The following is a 24,957-nucleotide window of genomic DNA, read 5'->3' as shown; positions in this document are numbered from 1 at the left end:
TAAATTTGACCATAAAAGGGTAAAGGATATTTGCGAGGAGGGGGGTAATGGAACTATTCTATATCTTGACTGTGCTGGCTATATGACTGCATGTATTTGTCAAAATAGGTATTAAATAAGGTAAATTTTACTGTAAATTATACTTTAACTTGAAAAATGAAACAGAAAGGCCTTCTACAGTAGTGTCTACACAAACATGTGGGAAGAAAGAACAAATAAGAAAGAATGATGACATAAAAAAAATACTTGTTCCCTCTCTAAAATGTCACCTAATGAAACTGTAGATTGAAGTGTATACCCAATAAGCACATTTTTCATCCAACCGGGCAAAAACTGATGTTGTTAGGGACTGGAAATCATCAGCATTGGTCACCAAATATTTCTCACTTTCCACTTTCTGGGCATATGCTGGAACTGCACTTCCCTGCCACCTCTGAAATTAGACATGGACGTGTAACTTACTTTGGTCAATGAAATATGAGGTACAATGACAAGTATCCCTTCTTGGTAGAAGTGTTTGAGAGCCAATAAACACAATTCATCACGCTGCATTTTCCCTGCCTCAACGGGCATGGAAGCATGCAGTAAGGGATGGAGCTTCCATCAAGCTGGGTTCCTCAGTGACTACAGTTAGCAAAAGCGCTTCCCCCTCCACCCACACTGGAAAATTAATCTTTTTTTTTTCTTTTTAATTAAGAAACAGAGACTTGCTTTGTCATCCAGGCCATTCAGGCTGGAGTGCAATGGCACAACCATAGTTCACTGCAGCCTCAAACTCCTGGCTGGGCACGGTGGCTCACACCTGTAATCCCAACACTTTGGGAGGCCATGGTGGGCAGATTGCTTGTGATCAGGGGCTTGACACTAGTCTGGCCAACATGGTGAAACCCCATCTCTGCTAAAGAACATGGTGGTGCACACCTGTAGTACCAGCTACTCGCAAGGCAGAGGCAGGAAAATCGCTTGAACCTGGGAAGCGGAGGTTGCAGCAAACCGAGATGACACCACTGCACTCAAGACTGGGCAATGGAGCAAGACTCCATCTCGAAAAGAAACAAACAAAAAGCACTCCTGGGTTCAAGTGATCCTCCTGCCTCAGCCTCCCAGCTGGGACTGCACACGCACACCACCACGCCCAGCTAAATTTTTCTTTATTTTTTGTAGAGACAGGGTCTCACTATCACCACGTTGCCCAGGCTGGTCTCGAACTCCTGAGCTCAAGCAATCCTCTGGCTTTGGCCTCCCAAACTGCCAGTATTATAGGTGTGAGCCAATGTGCCTGGCCAAGAAGTGATTAACCTTTTGAGGCTTTAAGCTCCTGAGGTTTAGGGTAGTTTGTGACTACGACGTAACTTAGCTGATCCTATTTTATACAGAATCCTAGCAGCTTTGCAAAAACATGAAGCAAGTACGACTATTACAAACATACAAAGTCAAAAAAAGAACAGCCTGTTTTGTATACTAGTTCCAATCCCACCACCCAAAATATCAACAGAGCAACAAGGCCAAGGCTACAAAAAGAGAGTGAAGTCTACACAGGGCTCAGCTTAAAGTCCTTTACTAAAACATAAACCACGAAGTAGGTTCCGTGGCAGACTGAGGCTCCCTCTCATCAGACTCATATGCAGTAAAATTATGAATCTTGCTCATGCCAAAGTAAAATCAATGCATCTTGCTTGTTATGAATGCAAACCAACTTAGAAACAAAATGGAAAAGCTCTTCCTGGTTTTGAAAGGGATATTTCTATTTAATCCTGTAGCAATTTTTGTTGCTGTGTTTGATACCTAATGTCTTTACACACATACCTTTTAAAGATTCCACCATAGAGCTTGGCTCAATAAACAACAGTGTTTTTTTTTTTTTTTTTAATTAAAAAAAACTTCAAATCCTTAGTAATCTTTCAAATTCTTATGGAGATTGCCCAGGAGATGAGAAAGAAAGAAAGAAAGAAAACAATAACCAATGAGAGGAGGTTATCAAATTAGAGCCTACTGTGGAAGTCAGCCCATTCCATCAAAGTTTTTCTAGCCAACAGTACAGTTCAATAATTTATCCTAAGTGCCTAGTACGAAGAAAAAAAATAAAACTCTAAGTTTTGGGGTACATGTTATAACTCTTAAGCAATTATCTATCTTGAAAATTCTTTGATGTAAGACTTCAAAATCTCTCCACTTCCCTTCTGGTGATAAATTAGTGATAATTTAATATACAAAGGATTATTTTTTATTACTAGCAGACTTCACTTTTTAGAACAGTCTTAGATTTACAGAAAATATGAACAGAGTACAGAGTTCCCATATACCCAGCACACAATACCCATACTATTAAGGTCTTAGTAGTAGGATTTGTTACACTTCTGTTACACTTAACCAATATTGATACATTGTCATTAACTCAAATCCACGGTTTATTCTGATTTCCTTAGTCTTTACCTAATGTCCCTTTTCTGTTCTAGGATCCACATATATTTAGTTGTCATGTCTCCCTGGGCTCCTCTGGACTCAGGCAGTCTCTCAGATTTTCCTTGTTTCTGATGACCTTGACAATTTTAAGGAGTAGTGGTCAGGTATACTGTAGAATGTCCCTTTATTGGAAATTGCATGATTCATGAATAGACTAGGGGCTATGCGTTTTGGGAAGGAAAAATCACATAAAGTGGCATTTTTATCATATCGTATCATATTATATCATACCATATACCAAGGGATAAGCCATCAACACGATTTATAACTGTTGGAGGCCGAAAGATTGAGGGTGGTGATCAACTCAGTATACCACCGGAGGCTATAAGAGTAAACAGCAAACTGTTGTCATAAACGCAGAATGTTGGCAAACTGACAAACTGCCTATGCCACCCAGAAGGAATGCTGAGGGCAGTCACGCCCCAAGCGCAGTGTTGCTTGTGATTAGGTACATCTGAAGCCTGTTAGTAATAATATGAACCTGTGATCAATTAAGCGGCTGACCAATTGTTACCACCTCCCCCCTGCTCTTTCTACCCAATAAATACAAAGGGCTGTGGAAGGTAGGCTGCTGCCTTTGCTCACTAGAAGCAGGGAGCCCTCTTTTTCTTCCCCTGGACCCTTCCTTTAAGAGTTTCTTTTGTCTTAAGTTTTCATTTCCACATTCATCTCTTTTCACTCAGTCTCATAATGTTACTCTAAGTAGTAACAGTAGTAACTGTCGTAATGACAGTCTCAATAACAGCAGTAACTGTCCTAGTGACGGTCTCAAGTAATAAGCATGGCAGTATGCCACATATAACGGTTAATGTTGACCCTGTTCATCGGCCTGAAGTAAACAAGGAATTTTTAATATGTAATTATCAATAAAATTTTTACAATTGGTAGCTACAATTATAGTAGACAATTTTGAAAATATATTAAAAATATTACTCAAAATGTCTGCAGATAACCTATATATCCCAAAATAGGGAAGCAGCTATATAAATGGTGCACATTCACTATATGGAATGTATACAGTCCCTTAAAAATAGCAAATATAAGGCCGGGTGCAGTGGCTCATGCCTGTAATCCCAGCACTTTGGCAGGATGGATCACTTGAGTCCAGGAGTTCAAAACCAGCCTGGCCAACATGGCAAAACCCCTGTCTCTACTAAAAATACAAAAACTAGCCACGCATGGCAGCATGCACCTTTAATCCCAGCTACTCAGGAGGCTGAGATACAAGAATCATTTGAACCCAGGAGGCAGAGGTTGCAGTGAACCGAAATTGCGCGACTGCATTCCAGCCTGGGAAACAAAAAACTCCATCTCAAAAAAAAAAAATTATATATATATACACACACACACACACACACACACAATTTGCTAATATACAAAGAGATATAACATTTTTAAATGACCACACTTCCTTACTTCCAACTAGGTAAAAACACCATACCCTAAAGGAGAAAATGCAAAAAATGATAGGCACTGTAATTGGTTAGATGAGAACATGGGTAATTTTTCCTCCTTTCCTGTCCCCAAGTATCTAGTGTTTCATTGCTATTTTTACAATTACAGGCAGAAAAAAATGTTTAACTGCTCAAATTTTACAAAAAATATTTCCTTTTTGATGGTCAGAGTATACCCATAAACGAAATATGTAGGTTTGGGAATTAGGTCTTGCAAACACAGTTTAAAAATTCCAATTCTCTATGTACCCCAAAGTGTACTTATTTTAGCTCACCAGATTACTATCGTTACTAAATTTAAAATTCACCTGTACTGTTGGTCCTGGAAGCCTGAAAACTGCACTTTCTGGCCTCCTTGCCAACTAGGCTTAATTTAAGAGTCTGTCAATGACAAGCACTTCTGTGAGATAAGAAGCAGGGAGGCTGGGTGCAGTGGCTCACACCTGTAATCTCACAATTTGGGAGGCCAAGGCAGGTGGATCACCTGAGGTCAGGAGTTCGAGACCAGCCTGGCCAACATGGTGAAACCCCGTCTCTACTAAAAATACAAAATTAGCCTGGCGTGGTGGCATGCGCCTCTAATCCCAGCTACTCAGGAGGCTGAGGCAGGAGAATCGCTTGAACCTAGGAGGCAAAAGTTGCAGTGAGCCAAGATTGCACCATTGTACTCCAGCCTGGGCAACAAGAGCGAAACTCCATCTCAAAAATAAAAATAAAAAAGAAGCAGGGAAGCAGTGAAACCATTTTCTACTTCTGTTTCTAAAAACCAGCAGTTGCAGCTAATGGCAGGTACTACAGACTCCTGCTAACAGATGCATAAGTCATGGTGGAGATTCTGCCAGTAGCAGTGGCCAACATCAAGCTTCAGCAGCACAGGCGATGATTCCAACAATTTCAGCAGTAATGAGCTAGTTATCTATGTATCCCCTTCTCAACTCCAAATTCTCCCTTTCAGTCCCTGTTCAGTGATAGGTACACTAACCTTGTTTTTTTTTGTTTTGTTTTTTTTTGTTTTTTTTGCGAGGGGCAGTTAAACTCTGCCAGTGGAGGGTGCTGGAGGGATATCAAAGAAGAAAGGGGTGTTTTCTAGCTCCTGCCACACCATCAGTAGTTTTGTTTCAGTGACCACCTTCATACAGCCCTGCTGATGAGGACCCAACACACTCCCGGACTTGTACAGGTACACACAGTGATATCTCAACTCCCTTTGTATACCTGCCCATCAACTTTGGCTTACCTGTACCCTGGAAGGTTGTTTTCTGCTCCCCAGAAGAAGTGGTGTACCACTTTACATTCCCACCAGCAGTATATGAAAATTCCAACTGCTCTACATCCTTACAAACACTTGGTATGGTCAATCACTTCTATTATCATCTTAGCTACCCTAATAGGTATGTAATGGTATCTCACAGTAGTTTTAATTAACAATTTTATTGAGATATAACTTATGTCATAAAGTTCACCAACTTAAAGAGTTCAATTGTTTTAAGTATATTTACAGAGTTACGCAACCATCACCATAATCTTTTAGAACATCATCATCATCCCAAAAGGAAACCCTGTAACTATTAGTGGATACTTCCTACTCCATCTGCTCTCCCCAATTCCAGGCAACCACTAATCTCTCTACGTATAGATTTGCCTATTCTGGACATTTCACACAAATAGAATCATAGAAAATATGTTCTTTTGTGACTGACTTATCTCACTTAGTCTAATGTTTATGAGATTCATCCAAGTTGTACCATGCATCAGTACTTCATTCCTTTGTATTGCTGGGTAATATTCCATTTTACAAATGGACCACATTTATCCACTCACCAGTTGATGGACATTGGGTTGTTTCTATTTGGCTATTATAAATAATATTGCTATGAACACTCATATACAGGTTTTTGTGTGAATATATTTTTTGAATTATCTTGGGTATACACCGAGAAATGAAATTTCTGGGTCATATGGTTATTCAGTTTATCTTTTTGAGGAATTACCAAAATCAGTCACACTATCTTACAATCCTACCAGTAACAAATGAAGGTTCCAATTTTTCTACAATGCTCACCAACACTTACCTGTTCTTTCTGATTATAGCCATCCTAGTAGGTGTGAAGTCCTATCTCATTATAGTTTTGACTAATGATGCTTAGCATCTTTTCATATGCTGAATAGTCATGTACATATATATTTTAGTGAAGTGTCTATACAAATCTTTGGACCATTTTTAAAACTGAGTTATTTGTTTTCCTATTACTGAGTTCTGAGAGTTTTTTAATATACTCCAAGCCCCTTATAAGATACATTTTCTGTATCCTGTCTTCATTCTGTTAACAATGTCTTTTTAATTTTGAAAGAAATTCTGAATTTTGATGCCATCGGATTTATCCACTTCTTTTATGGATCATGCTTTTGGAGTCATACCTAAGAAATCTTGGTCTAACCCAAGATTACAAAGAATTTCTCCTGTATTTTCTCCTAGAAGTTTCATAGTTTTAGGTTTTTCACTGAGGTCTAACATCCCTTTAATTTTGGTATATGGCACAAGCTATAGCTCAAAGTTCTTTTTTTTTTTTTTTTGCCTACAGCTATTCAACTATTCCAGCGCCATTGTTGAAAAACTATACTTTATCCTTTATATTTTATGTAATTGCTTTTGCACTTCTGTCCAAAAATCAACTGTCCATGTATGTGTGGATCTATTTCTGGACTCTCTATCCTACACTATCAGACCAATGGATTTTAACAGTTAATTTAATTTTTTAAGGTGATTGACATGTTTTCAGATACGACATTAAGAAACTACCACTTGTCAAGTTTTGACATAATATCAAAGAACATACAAATATCTGAAAATATTCATCCCTTTTCAAGCTATATATCTGTGTGATGCCAAATTTTTATATACACTAACCAAAACATTTAACAAAGTTACTGCAAAGGCAGAGATGAGAATCCAATTGTCTTATAATAATCCAGAGAAAGTTATTTTTATTAGCATATATTGTTCATCGTTACTTTTAAATATTCTAAATAATTTGTGTTCATTTTTCATTTCTAATATGGTAAATATCTATCTTTATATATATAACCCACACAAACAAAAGTCTTTTGGGTCCTCAATTTTAAGAGTGTAAAGGGGTCCTGGGACAAAGCTTTGAAAACTACTCTGCATCAATGGTCTTCAAACTGTTCCATTCAATAGAAATGCCTCTTGGCACTTTTCAAGACTTGGAATGAAAAAATGAAACATGCAGAAAACATTGTTGCACAGGTCCTAGATACACAGTAGACATGTACCTGATATTTGGTAAATGGGGAAGTAATCAAAAAAGACACAGAATCTCCAATATTCTATTTCAAAAGTGTTAGAACAGAACTGCACCCTACACAGTGTAAATTTGTGTGTAAATTATACTTTATTAACCTGACTCCATCTTTACAGAATACGTTAAGAGGTGACAGAAGGGAAGAAGAGAGACAGGAAAGTAAAAAGGATATTATAGCTAGGTACGATGGCTCACACCTGTAATCCAGCATTTTGGGAGGCCGAGGCGGGTGGATCACATGAGGTCAGGAGTTCAAGACCAGTCTGACCAACATGGAGAAACCCTGTCTCTACTAAAAATACAAAATTAGCCAGCTATGGTGGTGCGTGCCTGTAATCCCAGCTACTCAGGAGGCTGAGGCGGGAGAATCGCTTGAACCCAGGAGGCAGAGGTTGCCATGAGCCAAGATCGCACCACTGCACTCCAGCCTGGGCAACAAGAGCTAAACTCCTCCTCAAAAAAAAAAAAAAAAAAAGGTATTATAATGAAGTTAAGTTATAAAAAATAAGTGTACAGGGAATGCTTCAGTCTTCCAAGCCTTCAAGAATTCATGTCTATCATGGGCTGAATTGCATTCCCCTCCCCCGCCGTAATTCATGTGTTGAAGCCCTATCCTACAGCATACATAATGTGACTGTATTCGGAGACAGGATCTTCAAAGAGGTAATTAAGTTAAAATGAGGTCCTCAGAGTGGGCCCTAATCCAGTATGACTAGCGTCCTTAAAAGAGCAGCCTAGGACATTGAGGGAAAACTACATGAAGACACACAGAGAAGACCACAAGAAGACACAGAAGACAATCATCTAAAAGCCAAGGAGAGAGGCATCGGAAGAAACCAGGCCTGCCAACACCTTTATCTCAAACTTCCAGCCTCCAGACATTGAGAAAATAAATTTCTCTTAAGCACCCAGTCTGCAGTACTCTGTTACAGCAGCCCCTGCAAACTAAAACAATGTCTAAAACTGAATTACTTATCTCGTTCCACTCCCATTTGAAAAAAATCTAGAAATCAATCATTTTTAACTCCTCCTCCTTATACTACCTCTTCAATTACTATGTTCTATTAATTCTATCTTGGTCTATTTCTTCTTTTTTCATTCTTTCCATTCCCTCTACCTTAATGTAAACTTGTATATCTCATCTAGCCTACTGCAACAGCATTCTAAAATACAGGCTGAATTATTAAGTTTTCCCTTAGAGGGGTCTTACTTCTTATTCACTTTTTAAGAACTCTTTCTTTTCTACCTGTATTATACTAAAAATAAGTGATCTTCATATCCTTATGGGAGAGAAGTAAAACCCACTAAAGTAAGCCTGGCCTGGAAGAAATGGGAAGTAGGTGTCTGGAAGAGGATAACCCAGCAATAATCACTCACAGGGCTTCAGTCTAAAAAGTATTCTAATTGAGCAATGTAGCAGATCTCTTTTGAACTGTCTTACCAGCTCAAGAATGGACACAGCCAGTCATGATTCTTATTCTTACATTACCTTTCCCACCACCACCCAGCTACCTGGATCAAAAGGATAGGCAACCGACCCAAGATAAGCCAGTGAGATTCTAGCTTCCAGACATTTGAGTTTAAGACAAACAGAAACTTGTCTTAAACAACCAGGAAAGAGACAGACCCAGTAACCCTGGGGGATTGGTTTCAGGAACTCCACAGGTACCAAAATCCACAGATGCTCAAGTCCCTTATGTAAAACAGCATAATATTTCCAAGTAACCTATGCACATCCTTCCATATACAGGAGTCTCCTGAACAAGGGTTAGGGGCACCAACCTCCTGCACAATAAAAAATTCACATACAACTGGGTGCGGTGGCTCATGCCTATAATCCCAGCACTTTGGGAGGCTAAGGCAGACGGATCACCTGAGGTCAGGAGTTCAAGCCAACATGATGAAACCCCATCTCAACTAAAAATACAAAATTAGCCAGGCATGGTGGTATATGCCTGTAATCCCAGCTACTCAGGAGGCTGAGGCAGGAGAATCGCTTGAACCTGGGAGGCTGAGGTTGCAATGAGCTGAGATCGTGCCACTGTACTATAGCCTGGGCAACAAGAGCAAAACTCCATCCCCCCTTCAAAAAAAAAACCACCACACATACAACTTTTGACTCTCCAAAAACTACTAATGGCCTACTGGTGACCAGAAGCCTTACCATAACATATTACAACATAAACAGTCAATTAATACATATTTTGTATTACATTTTTAAAATTTTTTTATTTTTTTGAGATGGAGTCTTGCTCTGTTGCCCAGGCTAGAATGCAATGGTGTGATCTGGGCTCACTGCAAGCTCCGCCTCCCAGGTTCACACCATTCTCCTGTCTCAGCCTCCCAAGTAGCTGGGATTACAGGAACCCACCACCACACCTAGTTAATTTTTTGTATTTTTAGTAAAGACAGGGTTTCGCCATGTTGTCCAGGCTGGTCTTGGACTCCTGACCTCAGGTGATCTGCCTGCCTAGGCCTCCCAAAGTGCTGGGATTACAGGCGCGAGCCACCGTGCCCGGCCTCTGTATTACATTATACCAGGTATTATGAGTACTCTAGAGATGAGTTAGAGTACAGATCTGTGAACACCACGGTTTGAACTGCATGCATCCACTTATACATGGATTTTTTTCTTCAATAAATATATTGGAAATTTTTTTGGAAATTTGGAACAATTTAAAAAAAAGATGAACTGTGTAGGAGCAAAAAAAATAAAATTATGCCATGAATGCATAAACTGTATTATATGTATTGCATTATATGCTATATTCTTACAATATGTATTGTAATATGTATTATATACTGTATTCAATATTATATACTTTATTCTTACAATAAAGCTAGAGAAAAAAATTAAGAAAATCGGAAGGAAGAGAAAATACATTTACAGCACTGTACCATATATTTATTGATACCTGTCTATTTACAAGATAAATCATTCCGAAATGGCCAGCAACCACAGCTACAAACCTCAATTTATGGCACATATGAAACAATTCGACTTTTTCCTCATAATGTCATGCCTTTTTTCAGCTTCCTGGAGCTCTTCCAGCATCACTTAGTGGCACCTCATATGGATCCCATCATGTTAGTCAAAGTTTAAGGTACTGCACTAAATGCAATGAAAAATACAAGAGAATCCAGAGAATCCATACTTTTTACCATATACAATTTACTGGAGAGATGAATGGCTCATGCAGAGGTGATTAGCCTCACAAGGTGTTTTAAGCAGATAGGATACAGGCAACACTTGAGCTCACCACAACAGCAACAGAAGGTGGCTATGAAATTATTACAGTAGCACAGTATGCACTAAGGTTAATTTCATGCAGTTACAATTTAATATTATATCTAAGTTTCTTTACATCTCCCAACTGTGAACAGTGCCATGTGCAGTCTCCATTACATGTTTGTAAGTTTTGATAAATTTTAACATTTCATGACAGATTTGTATATACTTTGATACTGAGTAAAACAGACTAGTATCTACATGTATTTTATGCATTAATGACATAACTTTATAACTTTCTCACTATTTCTAGACCACACAGTTCATCTACAAGTTTTTTCAAATTGTTGCAAATCTCCAAAATTTTTTCCAATATATTAAAGAAAAAAATCCATGTGTAAGTGGACCCATGTAGTTCAGACCCATGTTGTTCAAGAGTCAACTGTACTTTAAATTATCTCTAGATTACTTAGAATAATTATAACATAAATGTTATGTAGTCATCATACTGTATTGTTTAGGGAATAATGACAAGGAAAAAAGTCTGTACATGTTCACTACAGATGCAATCATCTATTTTTTTCCAAGTATTTTCCATCTGACATTGGATGAATCCATGGATGCAAAACCCAGATACAGAAGGCTGGCTGCATATCAAGACAATTTATGTCTCACCTCAGCTCAAAACCCTCCCGTAGGTCCCTATCTCACTAAAGTAAAAGTCAGTGAAGTCCTACATGCTCACTCCCCATTGGCTCCACGATCTCTCTGACCTCATATTATACTTACTCTTCTCCCAACTCTTACTCCATTACAGCAACACTGCTCTCCTGGTTATTTTTTGAACACTCTAGGCATGCTCCCATCTTAGAGACTTCACACAGGCTATATTCCCTCTGCCTGGAACGCCCTGCCCAGAGTATCTGCAGGGCTAACTCCTTCTCCTTTGCTCCTTCTCAGTGAGGCCTTCCTTTACTGCTATATTTAAAACTGCAACACCTAGTGAGCCAAGATCACGACACTGCACTCCAGCCTGGGTGACAGAGCAAGACTCCGTCTCAAAAAAAAGAAAAAAACCAACAGCAACCCTTGCCCTCATATCCTGGCACTTCTTAATCCCTCCCAATTCACTGTTCTCCACAGCATTTATAACCTTCTAGTTATGCCATATAATTTATTACATGTTTATTTTGTCTTAAGCTAATAACTATAATGTAAGCTCTATGAAAGAAAGGATTTTCTCTATATTGTTCCTTGCCTAGCCCAAATGCATCAAATAGTGCCTGGCTCATAACAGGTCCTCAATAAGCATTTAACAAATAAATGCATGTACACTTGGTCACAAACAAGCCAAAACAGTGAAAGGTGATGTATGGTAAGAAACATGCAGCAGACATCTCTGGAAACAAAGAAGACCATGTGGTTCTAGAAAGAGAGTAACTAGCTGTCTGATTCTGACAACTTTCTATCCTTTTAACTCATTTCTTCCAAATTTAAGTTTCCTCAAACCATAATACTCTTTAGCTTCACACTTTTCGAATGAATATGTTCCATAGAGCATAAAGAACAACTGCTTTGGTATTCCATAAAAAAATTACTAAGACTTTGTATTATGTTCTGCTAATACAAACAGTAATTTAGCAAAATAGAAAAAAAAAAAAAGTCAGCTTTATATCACTGAGCCGAAATGTGGGCATTCTATGACAAAATAATATTATCTTTGAGAACTTCACACCAACACTTGCAACATCTATTCCAATATTGTACTGCTTTTCCTTTAAAAAAAAAAAAAAAAGTATATCCTTGAGCAAAGGATAGATTTTTCTGTGAAACTGAGAAATCTCAAGTGCATTGCAGGATCAGACTCCTAACCCATAAAATGAGGAGGGCAAATGTCTAAGGTCTCCTACAGCTCTGAAGTTTAAAAATGTGCGGATGGATAGCAATTGACATAACACATCTGCACTCATACAAATAACATATACACAGTAAGAATGATTCATCCATCCCTGTATCATGAGAATGGATTATGAACCTGTTGATTTTACAAAAATTTAATACTGAAGACACTTAAGAGATCTTTAAAATCTAGCAAACAATTAGTATGAAAGGGCCACGTCAGAACTGAGTATTACTACAAATGCATAACATTCTGAGCATTAGACTATCATATATGGTACCATCAGAGGCAAGCAACGTGCTATTTTTAAAAGGGAAGAGCTACACACTATATGCGCATGGTTGGTGTTTTTGTAACATTATTCTTAATCTCTTTGCGCGGAATATTAAAATATATTTTTAAAGGGCAGAGAACCGGCCAGGAATGGTGGCTTATGCCCATAATTCCAGCATTTTGGGAGGCTGAGGCAGGCAGATCACCTGAGGTCAGGAGTTCGAGATCAGTCTGGCCAACATGGCAAAACCCCATCTCTACTAAAAATACAAAAATTAGCAGGGAGAGGTGGCACGCTCCTGTAATCCCAGTTACTCAGGAGTCTGAGACAGAAGAATTGCTTGAACCCAGGAAGTGGAGGTTGCAGTGAGCTGACATCACACCACTGCACTCCAGCCTGGGCGACAGAGCAAGACTCCGTCTCAGAAAACAAAAAAAATAAATAAAAAACAGAACCACAACAGCATTAGTGTTTTCAAAAGTAGGTAATACTGATTTTTTTTCAATTTAGTTTTATGTTTGGCCATATTTTGAATATCTCCTACCAAAAAATACCAGATTTTAAAAACCTAAGTTGCATTTTTTAAAGAAATAATCTATAATAACTGATTTCGCAAATAGAACATTTATTAGTTTTTTGGCATCTTCACTCTATTATTTTTAATCCCCTATAACCCTCCCTTTTCCTTTAAGTGTTATTTCAACTTAAATTTTATTGTAAAAATGTCAGAAGACTTCCAAATTGGAATTTTGCAAAAGCAGGCATGAGAATACAGCACTAAAATTCACTTGCATTTCGTGACTAATAATTTCATAAAATAAAGCAAAATAAAATTTTCGCCAAATTATAAAAATGATCCATCCTATAGAGGGAGTGACAAAAATAAATTCCAACATTGGACATTTAGTATCCACTTATAAATAAATATCTAATTTAAGTGCAGAGTCTGACAGACATGAGCTTGAATCGTGCCTCTGCCATTTACTACCTGTATAATCTTGGACAAGTTATTTAATCATACTAACCATCAGTTCCCTCATCTGTAAAATGAAAATGCCGCCTACTTAACGATGTTGACAGAATTAAATGAAATGTATATAAAGTGTTTAGTAAAGCATATTCTACCCGTTGAGTCTTCAGCACATGTTATTTTAACAGGGAACAGTGTTCAACAAATAAATGTCATGTATACCTTATCCTGATTATAATTTTACAAGAGAAAAAATATATTTAAGCACTAGAAGTACAATGAAAATATTTCATGATTCCATACGTGCTTCGAGCGCAATTCCTGAATTACCATAGGTTACTGTCACACCATAAAAGTATGCAAGTAGCAATGCCCAGGCCAAAAGAATGAGAATTGAATATAATACGTCCGTACTTATCCTGTGATAAATGCATGCCTTAGTAGATGTATTCATTAAAACTTGAATCTGAAAGGATGTGAAACCTACATAGATGGAAATTTTACACGCAAGGACCACCTGTCAAAAAGAAATAGTTCCCAACCTTCAGCAGTTTCGCTTTACTATTTTTTCCAAAGGCGTCTCCAGTGGCGATTAGCTACAATCAGTGTATATAATAAACATACTGTGGCATAATGAAAGGGAAATTATTTGCAATCAGAAGGCCTACATTCAAATCTGTCTCTTACTACCTGTGTAAAGCTTCGACAAGCTATTAAAACAACGAAGCCTACATTTCAACATCTATAAAAGACAATACCTACCTATTCCACAGGCCTTTTACGAAGATCAAAAGCGAATGTACAGCAAGTGCCACATGTTATAGTTGAGGTTTTTATTAAAGGCAAGACTTCTTTTAAAAAAAATAAGTCGTTATCAACTCATTACAGAGATATTATCAAACTTTTTTCATTCATTACTGCACCCCATGACGGCGCCTGATAATTCATTTTCATTTAAAATTGCCAAAATCACAACCTATAAGGTTGAAAGACGCTTATACCCCCATAAATATACCTAAAGTAGAAAAGCATTTGCACCGATAACCGGAACATCAAAAAAGGCAGAATAATTTAGTAATTTCCTCTATAAACTCACCACTCATTTAAAAACACAGCTGGTTAAAAATAATTTACTACCTTCAGTGGGTAAGAAAATGCGCTTGAAGAGACATAAGGTGTGGACGTTTACATCTTAGGTATTCATTGTAGAAGGGTCAGTTTGTTCAAAGTAACCGTATCCAACACGCAATCGCAAAACAAAACCAAGAGAACCCTGCTTATAGGTGTCAAGGATTTAAAACCAAATGGATCGCAACAAAAGAGCCCCCCCTCCGTTTAGTAAACAGATTCTCGAGCTGCAGGCTAGCCGAGGGCCGGGCTTTTCAATAGGGGTCAGCTCACTCCACTCGGCAGTCACCTGGCGGGGTATTTTTCGCGAAGTTTCAAAGTCAACAAAGAAGTTCTGTGGCGAGGGGGTAGGGCCTGGCGAGCAATAGGCAGAAGGACGTAAAGAAAGACAAAACCAAGTGGGGGAAGGGTGCGGAAAACGCCCCCGGACGGCAGCGGCAGCGACAGCGGCCCCCTCTTCTGGGCCAGCGCGCGACGGCGGGGACGAGGGAGGCCACGCCGGCCCGGAGCAGCCACGACGCCGCAGGACCCGGGCCCGGCCCGGCAGGGTCCCCGCCCCCCTCGGCGGCGCGGGCGGGAAACGGCTGGGGGCGCGCCGAGGGTCACCTTCCGCTCCCCGGACCAGAGGCCCCGCGGGTGGGCAAACGGCCCAGGCGCCCGCCCCGCCGCGCTCCAGCCGCCCACCTCGAGCGCCGCGGACCTGGCCGGGGCACGAACCCGGGAGCCGACGCAAGGGCTCGGGCGCCGCGCGTCGCCGACTTACCTTCCTCCGCGGTGTCCATCTTGTCTGGGGGGGGGTGGCGGTGACGCAGCCACGAGCTCCCGCGGCCGGGCGGGGAAAGAGGGCGGGGAGGAGGAGGAGGGAGCCGGGCCCGGGCAGGTGCGTGCGCTCAGGTGCGAGAGAGGAAGCGAGAGGAAGGAGAGGGGAGAGGGAGAGGGAGAGAGGCTGACAGAAAGCGAACCACAAGGGAGGGGGAGGGGCGGGAACACCTAGGGGCGAGGCCTGGGCGGGGCGCCGAGGCGGAAGGGGCGGGAGCTCCCCAACGACAGACAGTGTCACTTCCGGCGGCCGCGGTGCGCACGCTCGGTTGTCGGCTAAGGCAGGGAAGGACCTTTTTCGGGGGCGCGGTGAATCACCGCGTGCGCTGGGCCACCTGAGGTAGTCGCCGAGAATGCGCCGGACAGCGGGGCCGAAACCTAATCAGTAGCTGAGCTTTGGTGATCGCTTCTGGAGGGGCGCAGAGCAGTGGGAAGAGGCCGCGAGAACCTAGCGCCCGCCCCAGCCGACGTGCGAGACAAAGGCTCCGGCGCGGGGCTCTTCGGGAGGCCGGGAGGTGCCTGTGACAATGCGAGTCTGCGCTCCGCGCTCCCGCACCGCGATGCCGAGGCCGAATGGCTAGAGTGGGCCCAGGTGTCAGCATTTCTGTTTGGCACCCGGGCCGTTGTGGTGCACGTTTTGAGGAACTACTAAAGCCTCACTGTGATGAAAAAGGCAAACGCTGACTTCACCAAAATTACTCCCAGGGAGACTTCTGCCTTTGGCTGGAAGGACTGTTTGAGTAAACCGCTGAGGCTGGGGGTTGAAACATAATCCTCCTTTAAGGGAGATCTGTTCGGATACCGAGTTAGGGACGCTTGCCTGCGCAGAGCTAAGGGAAGAACGGTCAAAGGCCAAGCTCTGTCCCCATCAGCACGTCACCCTCCCTCACTGTAATCCTTGATTGTTTCTCTAAATGAAGAATTATTTAGAGAATACAAATTAGAAGGGCCGCCAAGTCAGAATTGCCTGAGCGGGAGCAGTCTTTCCAGCCTCGAAAAATGTTTAAACAATATGCAGATGACCTAGCACAAATAAAGAATGCTAGCAACCGCTGTTATGTGTGAGTGGTAGAATTGGGAGGGCCCCTCCCGCAATCTTCATCAAATAGAATAAGGTTTAGAATAAAAATAATGAAATACAGTTTTTCAAAAAGAGCAGCGCTTGACTAATGTTACTGATGTCACTCACGTTACTCAAGGCAGGAAAGAACTCAAACTCTACATAATACGGACCCACTGATTTCAGGGGCTGGCCCTGATAATTAAGCAGACAGCCATTCTTAGTTTTTTTTGTTGTTGTTTGCTTATGTTTTTTTTTTTTTTTTCTTTTTTTGAGAAGAGGTCTCGCATCGTCACCCAGGCAGGAATGCAGTGGTGCCATAGTGGCTCACTGCAGTCTCACTATGTTGACCAGTATGATTTCGAACTCCTGTCTTCAAGCGATCTTTACGCCTTGGGCTCCTGAAGTGCTGGGGTTACAGACGTGTGCCGCTATGCCCTGCCTAAATATGTTTATATATACTACCTCCCAAGAAACAATTTGAAGACAGCTCTTTCCCCAGCTCCCCTCCTTCCGATCCAACTCCAACAAGAGCTAACCCTCCCTGGAAGACCTGTAGCAGAACACTTGTTGGCCTGCTGAGACTAGGGGAAAAGATCAGGACGATCAGATTTATCATATGTTATATGGCATCAGGGCGAAGGATTCTGAAAGAAAGACTGAGGTTTGCTGGAGGAAGTACTGGTAGTGCCAAGGGCAGGTACGTGACCCTCAGAGCTGCAGAGCCAGGTTAGGATGAAGGGAATGTGTATGTATGGGGGGCGTGGAGGGAGCCTTCCTTTTGTCTTTACATGCCTTCCCTTGTGATGTTCAAAGGAAAGTTAACCTTTTAACTAATTATCCCTTCTGCGTAGTAATTCCTTCTGGAATTGCCCTAACCTTTTCGCATTCAGACTTAGGCATTAAATATAGGAGTAATAAATCAACATTTGTTGAGTCCCCACTGTGAGTCAGGCACTAGTTCTCACAACAGCCCTTCCAATACATGAATCAGTCACACCTCTCTTGGTTGCCAGTGACAGGAACTCAACTGCTAGGCAGAAGGGAGGAATGTACTGTTGATATGGACAGACTCCAAGAAGGGGAGGGACTGCTGGGACTACTGGAAGGAGAATGCCTCTCTGCCCCCATGCCTCAGCTCTGCCTCTCTCTCTGCACGTTGGCTTCATACTGTTGGACCAGCTTCCTCCATATGTCTGGAAACAAGGCCACTGACAGCTCCCAACATTTCATCTTCTGCCCCATCATCAGATAGGCGAGGTAAGGCTGATGATCTCTAGTCCCAAGTTAAAAATTCTCAGGGAAGGATAGTTCATTGGTCCAGCTAGTTGCCTGCCCCTGAATCAAATGATTGTGCCAAAGATCTAGGATCTTTAAGAACATGGACATTGTCATGTTCTTGTACCTGCCATGTTCAGGTAAGAACAATGGACACTACCTTGTGGAAGTGGAGAAAGACCGTCTCCCACAAGAAGGGGGAGGACAAAACAATAGATATCTATCAGAATTAGAGTTCTCATTGTCCAATCAAGAAAAATACCCTTTTTTTTTTTTTTTTTTGAGACATTGTTACCCAGGCTGGAGTGCAGTGGCATGATCTTGCCTCATTGAAACAGTCCACCTGCCTGGCTTAAGTCATTCTCCCACCGCAGCCTCCCGAGTATAAAGTAGCTGGGATAACAGGCATATGATGTCCAGCTAATTTTTGTTTTTTTGTGTGTTTGTTTGTTTGTTTTGGATATAGATGGGGTTTCACCATGTTGCCCAGGCTGGTCTTGAACTCCTGGGCTCAAGCAGTCCACCCACCATGGCCTCCCAAAGTGCTGGGATTACAGATGTGAGCCATTGTGCCTGGTCAAGAAAGATACTTTATTAAAGACATAGTATACCCATGATTCCAGCCTGGGGTGTGTGTGTGTGCGTGTGTGTGTGTGTGTACTGTGCTGGGAGAATACTGTAGCAATGCTGGCTTTCCATACCCCAATAAGCAATGAGTAAGGGGGGAAGTGTAGGGGGACACAGTGTAATGTTTTTGAGTACTAACTTAACAAACTAAAAATGACAACTAACCAAACTTATGATGTCCAATGAACATCCACAGCAATCCTGTGAAGTAAATATTATACACATTTTTTTTTTTTGAGACAGTCTTGCTCTGTCGCCCAGGCTGGAGTGCAGTGGCATGATCTCAGCTCACTGCAACCTCTGCCTCCTGGGTTCTCTGTCTCAGCCTCCTCAGTAGCTGGGATTACAGGTGCCCACCACCATGCTTGGTTAATTTTTGTATTTTTAGTAGAGATGGGGTTTCACTATCTTGGCCAGGCTGGTCTTGAACTCGTAACCTCGTGATCCACCCTCCTCAGCCTCCCAAAGTGCAGGGATTACAGGCATGAGCCACCGCGCCCAGCCCAATTTTTAAAAAACTATATTCTTGGGACAGTTGAAATTGAAAAATTGAAACTTAAATAGATTCTGTGAATGGTCTGTGAATGGCAAGGTTAACTTCTCGATTCCTCCTGTTTGGGGAAATGCCCACTGTAGCATTTAGGGGTAATGTGGACTCAGGTCTGAAGCTTGTTCCCAAATGGTTCAGAAAAAGACTCATTGTGTGTGGGGTCAGGGAGGAGTTAACATTGGCGAATCTGGGTGAGGACAATGTGGAGATTGTCTTGCACTCTACTTGCAACTTTTCTGTGAGTTCAAAATTACTCTAAAATCATTTTTTAATTAAATTACTAGGTACTGATAGAACTCTAAAGCAATAGTTACCAAATTTGAGGGTGTCTCCATCATTGACACCTTTAACAATCTGATAAAATCTATGGATTTTGTTCCCAGAAAAAATTGGTTAAACACAGAATATTGCCTGCAATTTCAGGGGGGTATATAGATGCCTTGAACTCCATGCATGAATCCTAGGTTAAAAGACCCTCTCATTTAAAGTATTGAGAAAAGTGGTGATGTTCTCTCCCCTTTCTAAGACTATGGCAGACTGGGTTTCTTAGACCAACAGTTGAAAATTCTATATAAAGATATAGAAAACAGATTCTTTAAAGCACTGACCAAAATAGTAAGGTAACTACCAGACCAAAATCTTTTTTTGTTGTTGTTTTTGTTTTTGTTTTGAGATGGCGTCTCCCTCACTCTGCTGCCCAGGCTGGAGTGGTGTGATCTCTGCTCACTGCAACTTCTGCCTCCTGGGTTCAAGCAATTCTCCCGCCTCAGCCTCCTGAGTGGCTGGGATTACAGGCATGTGCCACCACGCCTGACTAATTTTTGTATTTTTTGTGGAGACAGGGTTTCACCATGTTGGCCAGGCTGGTCTCAAACTCCTGACTTCAAGTGATCCATACGCCTCAGCCTCCCAAAGTGCTGGGATTACAGGCATGAGCCACCATACCTGGCCTACTGGGCCAAAATCTAAGGACAGGAGAGAATACCAAAAAGTAAATGGAACATCAAGGCTGCTTTTGTTTTGCTGAACCAGACAAACTTGAACTTCTGTTTGACAGTTTCTAGCAGCAAGAAGGACGGCTGTCAAAGTCCAGAGCCTGCCCAAGGTAAGGCATCTGTTAAGGGACCTTCCACCAGGAGCCTCGCCCAAGACCCATACTGCTGCTATCTCGGAATGGTGAACCAAGTAAATCTGACTTCTGCTGGAAACTTCTAGGAAACTTATCTGAGCCTTATTTTTTAAAAGTTCCTGAAAATTTGTACCTGTGAATCATCCCTGGCATAGACTGTACCCCAAATCCATACCCTAGTGATCAAATCATCTTAAGCAGTGAATTTAGTTTGAAGTAATCTTGGACTGCTGGGATCCCCTAAGCACCTGGCAAAAGCAAACACAAATTCTCTGTGGAAGAATGTACCTGTGTGCTACTCATTGTCCCTAGAAATTTATTTGTGGAGATTCTTTGATAGATAGATGTGTGTGTGTTGGTGTATATACAATACACACACACACTTCACATTTAGCACAAGAACTAACACGCAACAGGTAGCAGAAACCATCCACAAAACCTCAGGTATGGAAGTTAGTAAACACAGATTATAAAGCTACTACACTATGACTATTTAAAAAAGAGTAGTGAAACAATTTTATTTTAAAATCTCAATTTTTAAACTGGAATTACATCTTTTGCCACCATTTAAACATAAAATATAAAATTGTATTCATCAAGAAATGAGGATATGCAATGCATTTTTTAGGTTGCATGCAAGCAAAATCTTCAGAGAACTCTGCACTTTTCCATGGGCGAGGGCATGGCTGTCCTTAGGCATGTGAGAGTCTGTGGCCTGTGGCTCCCCAATGGCAGAGGCCTCGTTTCATGTACCGATGTATCCCTGAGGCCAATACAGGGCTTAACACATAGTAGGGTGTCACTAAATTTTGGCTGAATGAGTAACTATAATTTTCCAGGAGATACTTTATGTCACTGAAATAGCAACATGTGTGTGAATGCTCTTCTTAGGAAAAGACAAATTCATACCATAGCTGAAAAATCAATCCAGTAACAACCATACGTTAGGGTTAGTGTGTCTATGCTCTTACATCGGGATTCCTTGGTTATAATGAATTCATTTTCAGTACTTCATGCAGATTTGCTCAACAGTGATATACACCAAGTTAAATAATCAAACTAGAGCACCATGTGTTTCTTATACAATATTCACATAAAAATTACTTATAATTTAACCCAGATTGTCACTAAAATGAAGGCCTTGAAGACCAGTTGTTCTTTTCTCCAAACTTTTGTTTAAACATTTTGAAATATTCAGAAAAGTTAAAGGATTAATATAATGAACACCTGTATGCCCAACCTAGATTCAACAATTGTTAATATTTAGCCATATTTATTTTAATGATATTCCTTTCTGTATCATTTGGAAATATTATATATTATATATTTCCAAATATATATAAGTTCATATATACAGTTCACACATATATAGTTCATATATATAGTTCATGTGTGTGTGTGTGTATATATATATAGTTTTCTTTTGAGACAGTTTCGCTCTGTCACTCAGGCAGGAGTGCAATGGTGCAATCTCAGCTCACTGCCACCTCCGCCTCCCGGGCTCAAGTGCTTCTGGTGCCTCAGCCTCCCAAGTAGCTGGGATTACAGACGTGCACCACCACACCCAGCTAATTTTTGTACTTTTAGTAGAGATGGGGTTTCACCATGTTAGCTAGGCTGATCTCAAACTCTTCAGTTCAAGTGATCCTCCCGCCTTGGCTTCCCAAAGTGCTGGGATGTCAGGCACAAGCCACCGAGCCTGGCCAAAATATATATATTTGAACATCTTTGCCCCGAAATACTTTAGCATGTATCTCCTAAGGTTAGAATAATCTTGAAAACCATTTCCACACCATAATAATATATAGACTCTAAAGTTTCTCTAATTGTCCCAAGAATGACCTTTATAATTTTGTTAGTTTGTTTAACCAGGGTCCAATCTGGTTTCCTGTATTGCTACTGGTTTGGTCTCTACAGTCCATCTCCTTTAGTCTAGAATGGTCCCTGTACTTTTTGTTTTCCAATGACAATGCCTTTTGGAAGACCACAGAACAATTGTTTCATGCAATGAATGTCTTTCATGGTAGATTTATCTGATTGATTCCTGATTGGTGTCATTAGCTTGTTCCTTTAGCCCCTGTATTTCCTACAAACTAGAAGGTAGGCTTAGAGGCTTAATCTGATTCAAGTTAAACAGGTTTTTGCAAGAATATTTGATAGATGATTATGTGTTTTTCTTTTCTTTCTCTTTTTTTTTTTTTTTTTTTTTGTGAGATGGAGTCTTGCTCTGTCACCCAGGCTGGAGTGCACTCTGCCTCCCAGGTTCACGCCATTCTCCTTCCTCAGGCTCCCGAGTAGCTGGGACTACAGGCGCCTGCCACCATGCCTGGCTAATTTCTTGTATTTTTAGTAGAGACGGGGTTTCACCATGTTAGCCAGGATGGTCTCGATCTCCTGACCTCGTGATCCACCTGCCTTGGCCTCCCAAAGTGCTAGGATTACAGGCGTGAGCCACCGCGCACGGCACCCCCCCACCCTTTTTCTTTTTCTTTTTTTTTTTTTTTTTTGAGATGGAGTCTCGCTCTGTTGCCTAGGCTGGGGTGCAGTGGTGTGATCTTGGCTCACTGCAACCTCCGCCTCCCAGGTTCAGGCTATTCTCCTGCCTCACCCTCCCAAGCAGCTGGGATTACGGGCACACACTACCACGCCCAGCTAATTTTTGTAATTTTGTATTTTGTATTTTTAGTATTTCAGTAGAGACAGGGTTTCACCATGTTGGTCAGGCTGGTCTTGAACTCCTGACTTCAAGTGATCCACCCACCTTGGCCTCCCAGAGTGCTAGGATTATAGGCGTGAGCCACCTCGCCTGGCTGGTTATGTGTTTTTCATGTTACAGTACATCAGGAGGCCAGAAAGTCAGGTTGTGCCATGATTCACATTCTGAGTTTGAGTACTTGGTTAAAGTGGTGGTTGCCAAGTCTCATCATTTAGTAAGTATTCTATGGAGTAAGTCTTCAGATCCTTTCATTTTTATCTTATTCATTAAGCAGGACAGCCAAATTTTAAAATGGTTCTTAAATTTGAAAGTGCATGTTATTAAAAACATTCTTCTTATTTATAAAGATAAGTTTATTTTACAAACCTTCTAAGCTCTTTACCACAAAATTCTCCCATAATTTTTCCAGTAAGATAAAACCTCCTTTTTCTGTTTGTGTCAATCTCCAATTATTTTCTTTCGTTTTTTTTTTCTTAGTGCAGTGGCATAGTCTCAGCTCACTGCAACCTTTGCCTCCTGGGTTCAGGCAAAGATTGGAATGATGCAACCACAGGCCAAGGAATGCTGGCAGCACCAGAAGCTGAAGGACACAAGGAATGGATTCTCAGAGCCTCGGCAGGAAATGTGGCCCTGCCAACACCTTGATTTCAGACTTCTCAACTCCAGTACTGGAAGGGAATAAACCTCTGTTGTTTAAGCCTCCCAGTTTGTGATAATTTGTTACAGCAGCCGCAGGAAGCAAATAAGGAGGGCCTATTTGGAGGAGGACACCAACCCAGCAGTGGGTTACGAACTATTCATGCTTACAGCTACCTCATTCATCCCTAGTCTGGACTTCAGCATTGACTTCATCACTGAAAAGGCTGCAGCTGAGCCTGGAGTTTCAGACTTCTGTGCTGCGTATGGCTACAGTGATTCTTAGGCCAGCTCCCTAGGTGGCAGATGAGTATCTCTCTAACAGACAAGTCTCTTTAAATATACAGTAGGGGCTGGGTGCGGTGGCTCACACATGTAATCCTAGCACTTTTGGAAGTTGAGGAAGGAGGATCACTGGAACCCAGGAGTTCAAGACCAGCCTTGCCAACATAGTGAAATCCTTCTCTACTAAAAAAATACAAAAATTAGCCAGGCATGGTGGTGCACACCTGTAATCCCAGCTCCTCAAGAGGCTGAAGTGGGAAAATCACTTGAACCTAGGAGGCAGAGGCTGCAGTGAGCCAAGATCGTGCCACTACACTCCAACCTGGGCAACAGAGTGAGACTGTCTCAAAAATATATAAATAAATAAATCTACCACAGGCCCTCCCTGTTCGTGGGTTCTGCATCCATGGATTCAACCAACTGTGGATCAAGAATAGGTTCATCTCTACTAAACATGTATCGACTTTTCTTCTTGTCTATATTCCCTAAATGAAATAGTATGACAAGCCAAGCATAGTGGCTCACGCCTGTCATCACAGCACTTTGGGAGGCTGGGACAGGAGGATTGCTTGAGCCCCGGGAGTTTGAGACCAGCCTAAGCAACATAGACCCCATCTCTACGAAAAAAAAAAAAAAAATTAATTATTCAGGCATGGTGGTGTGTGCCTGTAGTCCCACCTACTCAGGAGGCTGAGGTGGGAGGTTCACTTGAGCCTAGGAGGTCAAGGCTGCAGTGAGCTGTGATCACGCCACAGTCCTCCAGCCTGGACGACAGAGTGAGACCCTGTTTCAAACAAGTAAACATAAATATATAGTACACCAACTACTTACATAACATTTACATTGTGTTAGGCATTATAAGTAATTGAGACATGATTTAAAGTATATGGGAAGATATGAATAGGTTACATGCAAATTCTATGCCATTTTATATAAGGAACTTGATCAGCCATGGATTTTGGGTGCAGGGTCTGGAAACCAGTCCCTCACAGATATTGTGGAGAGATCATACATTTTCATCTGGTATTTTGACCTCTAACCTGAAATTGTATATTTGCTCCAAAGTGAAACTCTTCCTAAGAGTTTTTATCTTAGACACATGGAATCCAGAGGAAC

General features: G+C 41.3%; 1 protein-coding gene and 1 long non-coding RNA gene across 4 annotated transcripts in view; one reads left to right on the top strand and one right to left on the bottom strand.

Annotated features, from left to right (window-relative positions):
• MARCHF6 (membrane associated ring-CH-type finger 6) overlaps positions 1–15,780 on the bottom strand; it is a 79,663-nt gene extending 63,883 nt beyond the window's left edge. For 2 of the 3 annotated variants that reach the window (XM_031666085.1, XM_031666087.1), the window contains exon 1: positions 15,505–15,780. In XM_031666085.1, the coding sequence (XP_031521945.1) occupies positions 15,505–15,523 (19 nt within the window). In that variant the 5' untranslated portion in view covers positions 15,524–15,780. Of the gene's footprint in view, positions 1–14,375; positions 14,725–15,504 lie in introns of those variants that run through there. The other variant, XM_031666086.1, reaches the window with a different exon arrangement.
• A 56-nt stretch (positions 15,781–15,836) lies between these two features.
• On the top strand, positions 15,837–23,999 carry LOC108586238. Its single transcript, XR_001903243.3, has 3 exons — positions 15,837–17,880; positions 20,133–20,180; positions 23,398–23,999. It is a non-coding gene; the product is annotated as an uncharacterized LOC108586238 (long non-coding RNA).
• The last annotated feature ends 958 nt before the right edge of the window (positions 24,000–24,957 follow it).

This window comes from Papio anubis, chromosome 5 (assembly GCF_008728515.1).
Source record: "Papio anubis isolate 15944 chromosome 5, Panubis1.0, whole genome shotgun sequence".
Lineage (NCBI taxonomy): Eukaryota > Metazoa > Chordata > Mammalia > Primates > Cercopithecidae > Papio > Papio anubis.
This window is presented reverse-complemented; position numbering and strand designations above follow the sequence as displayed.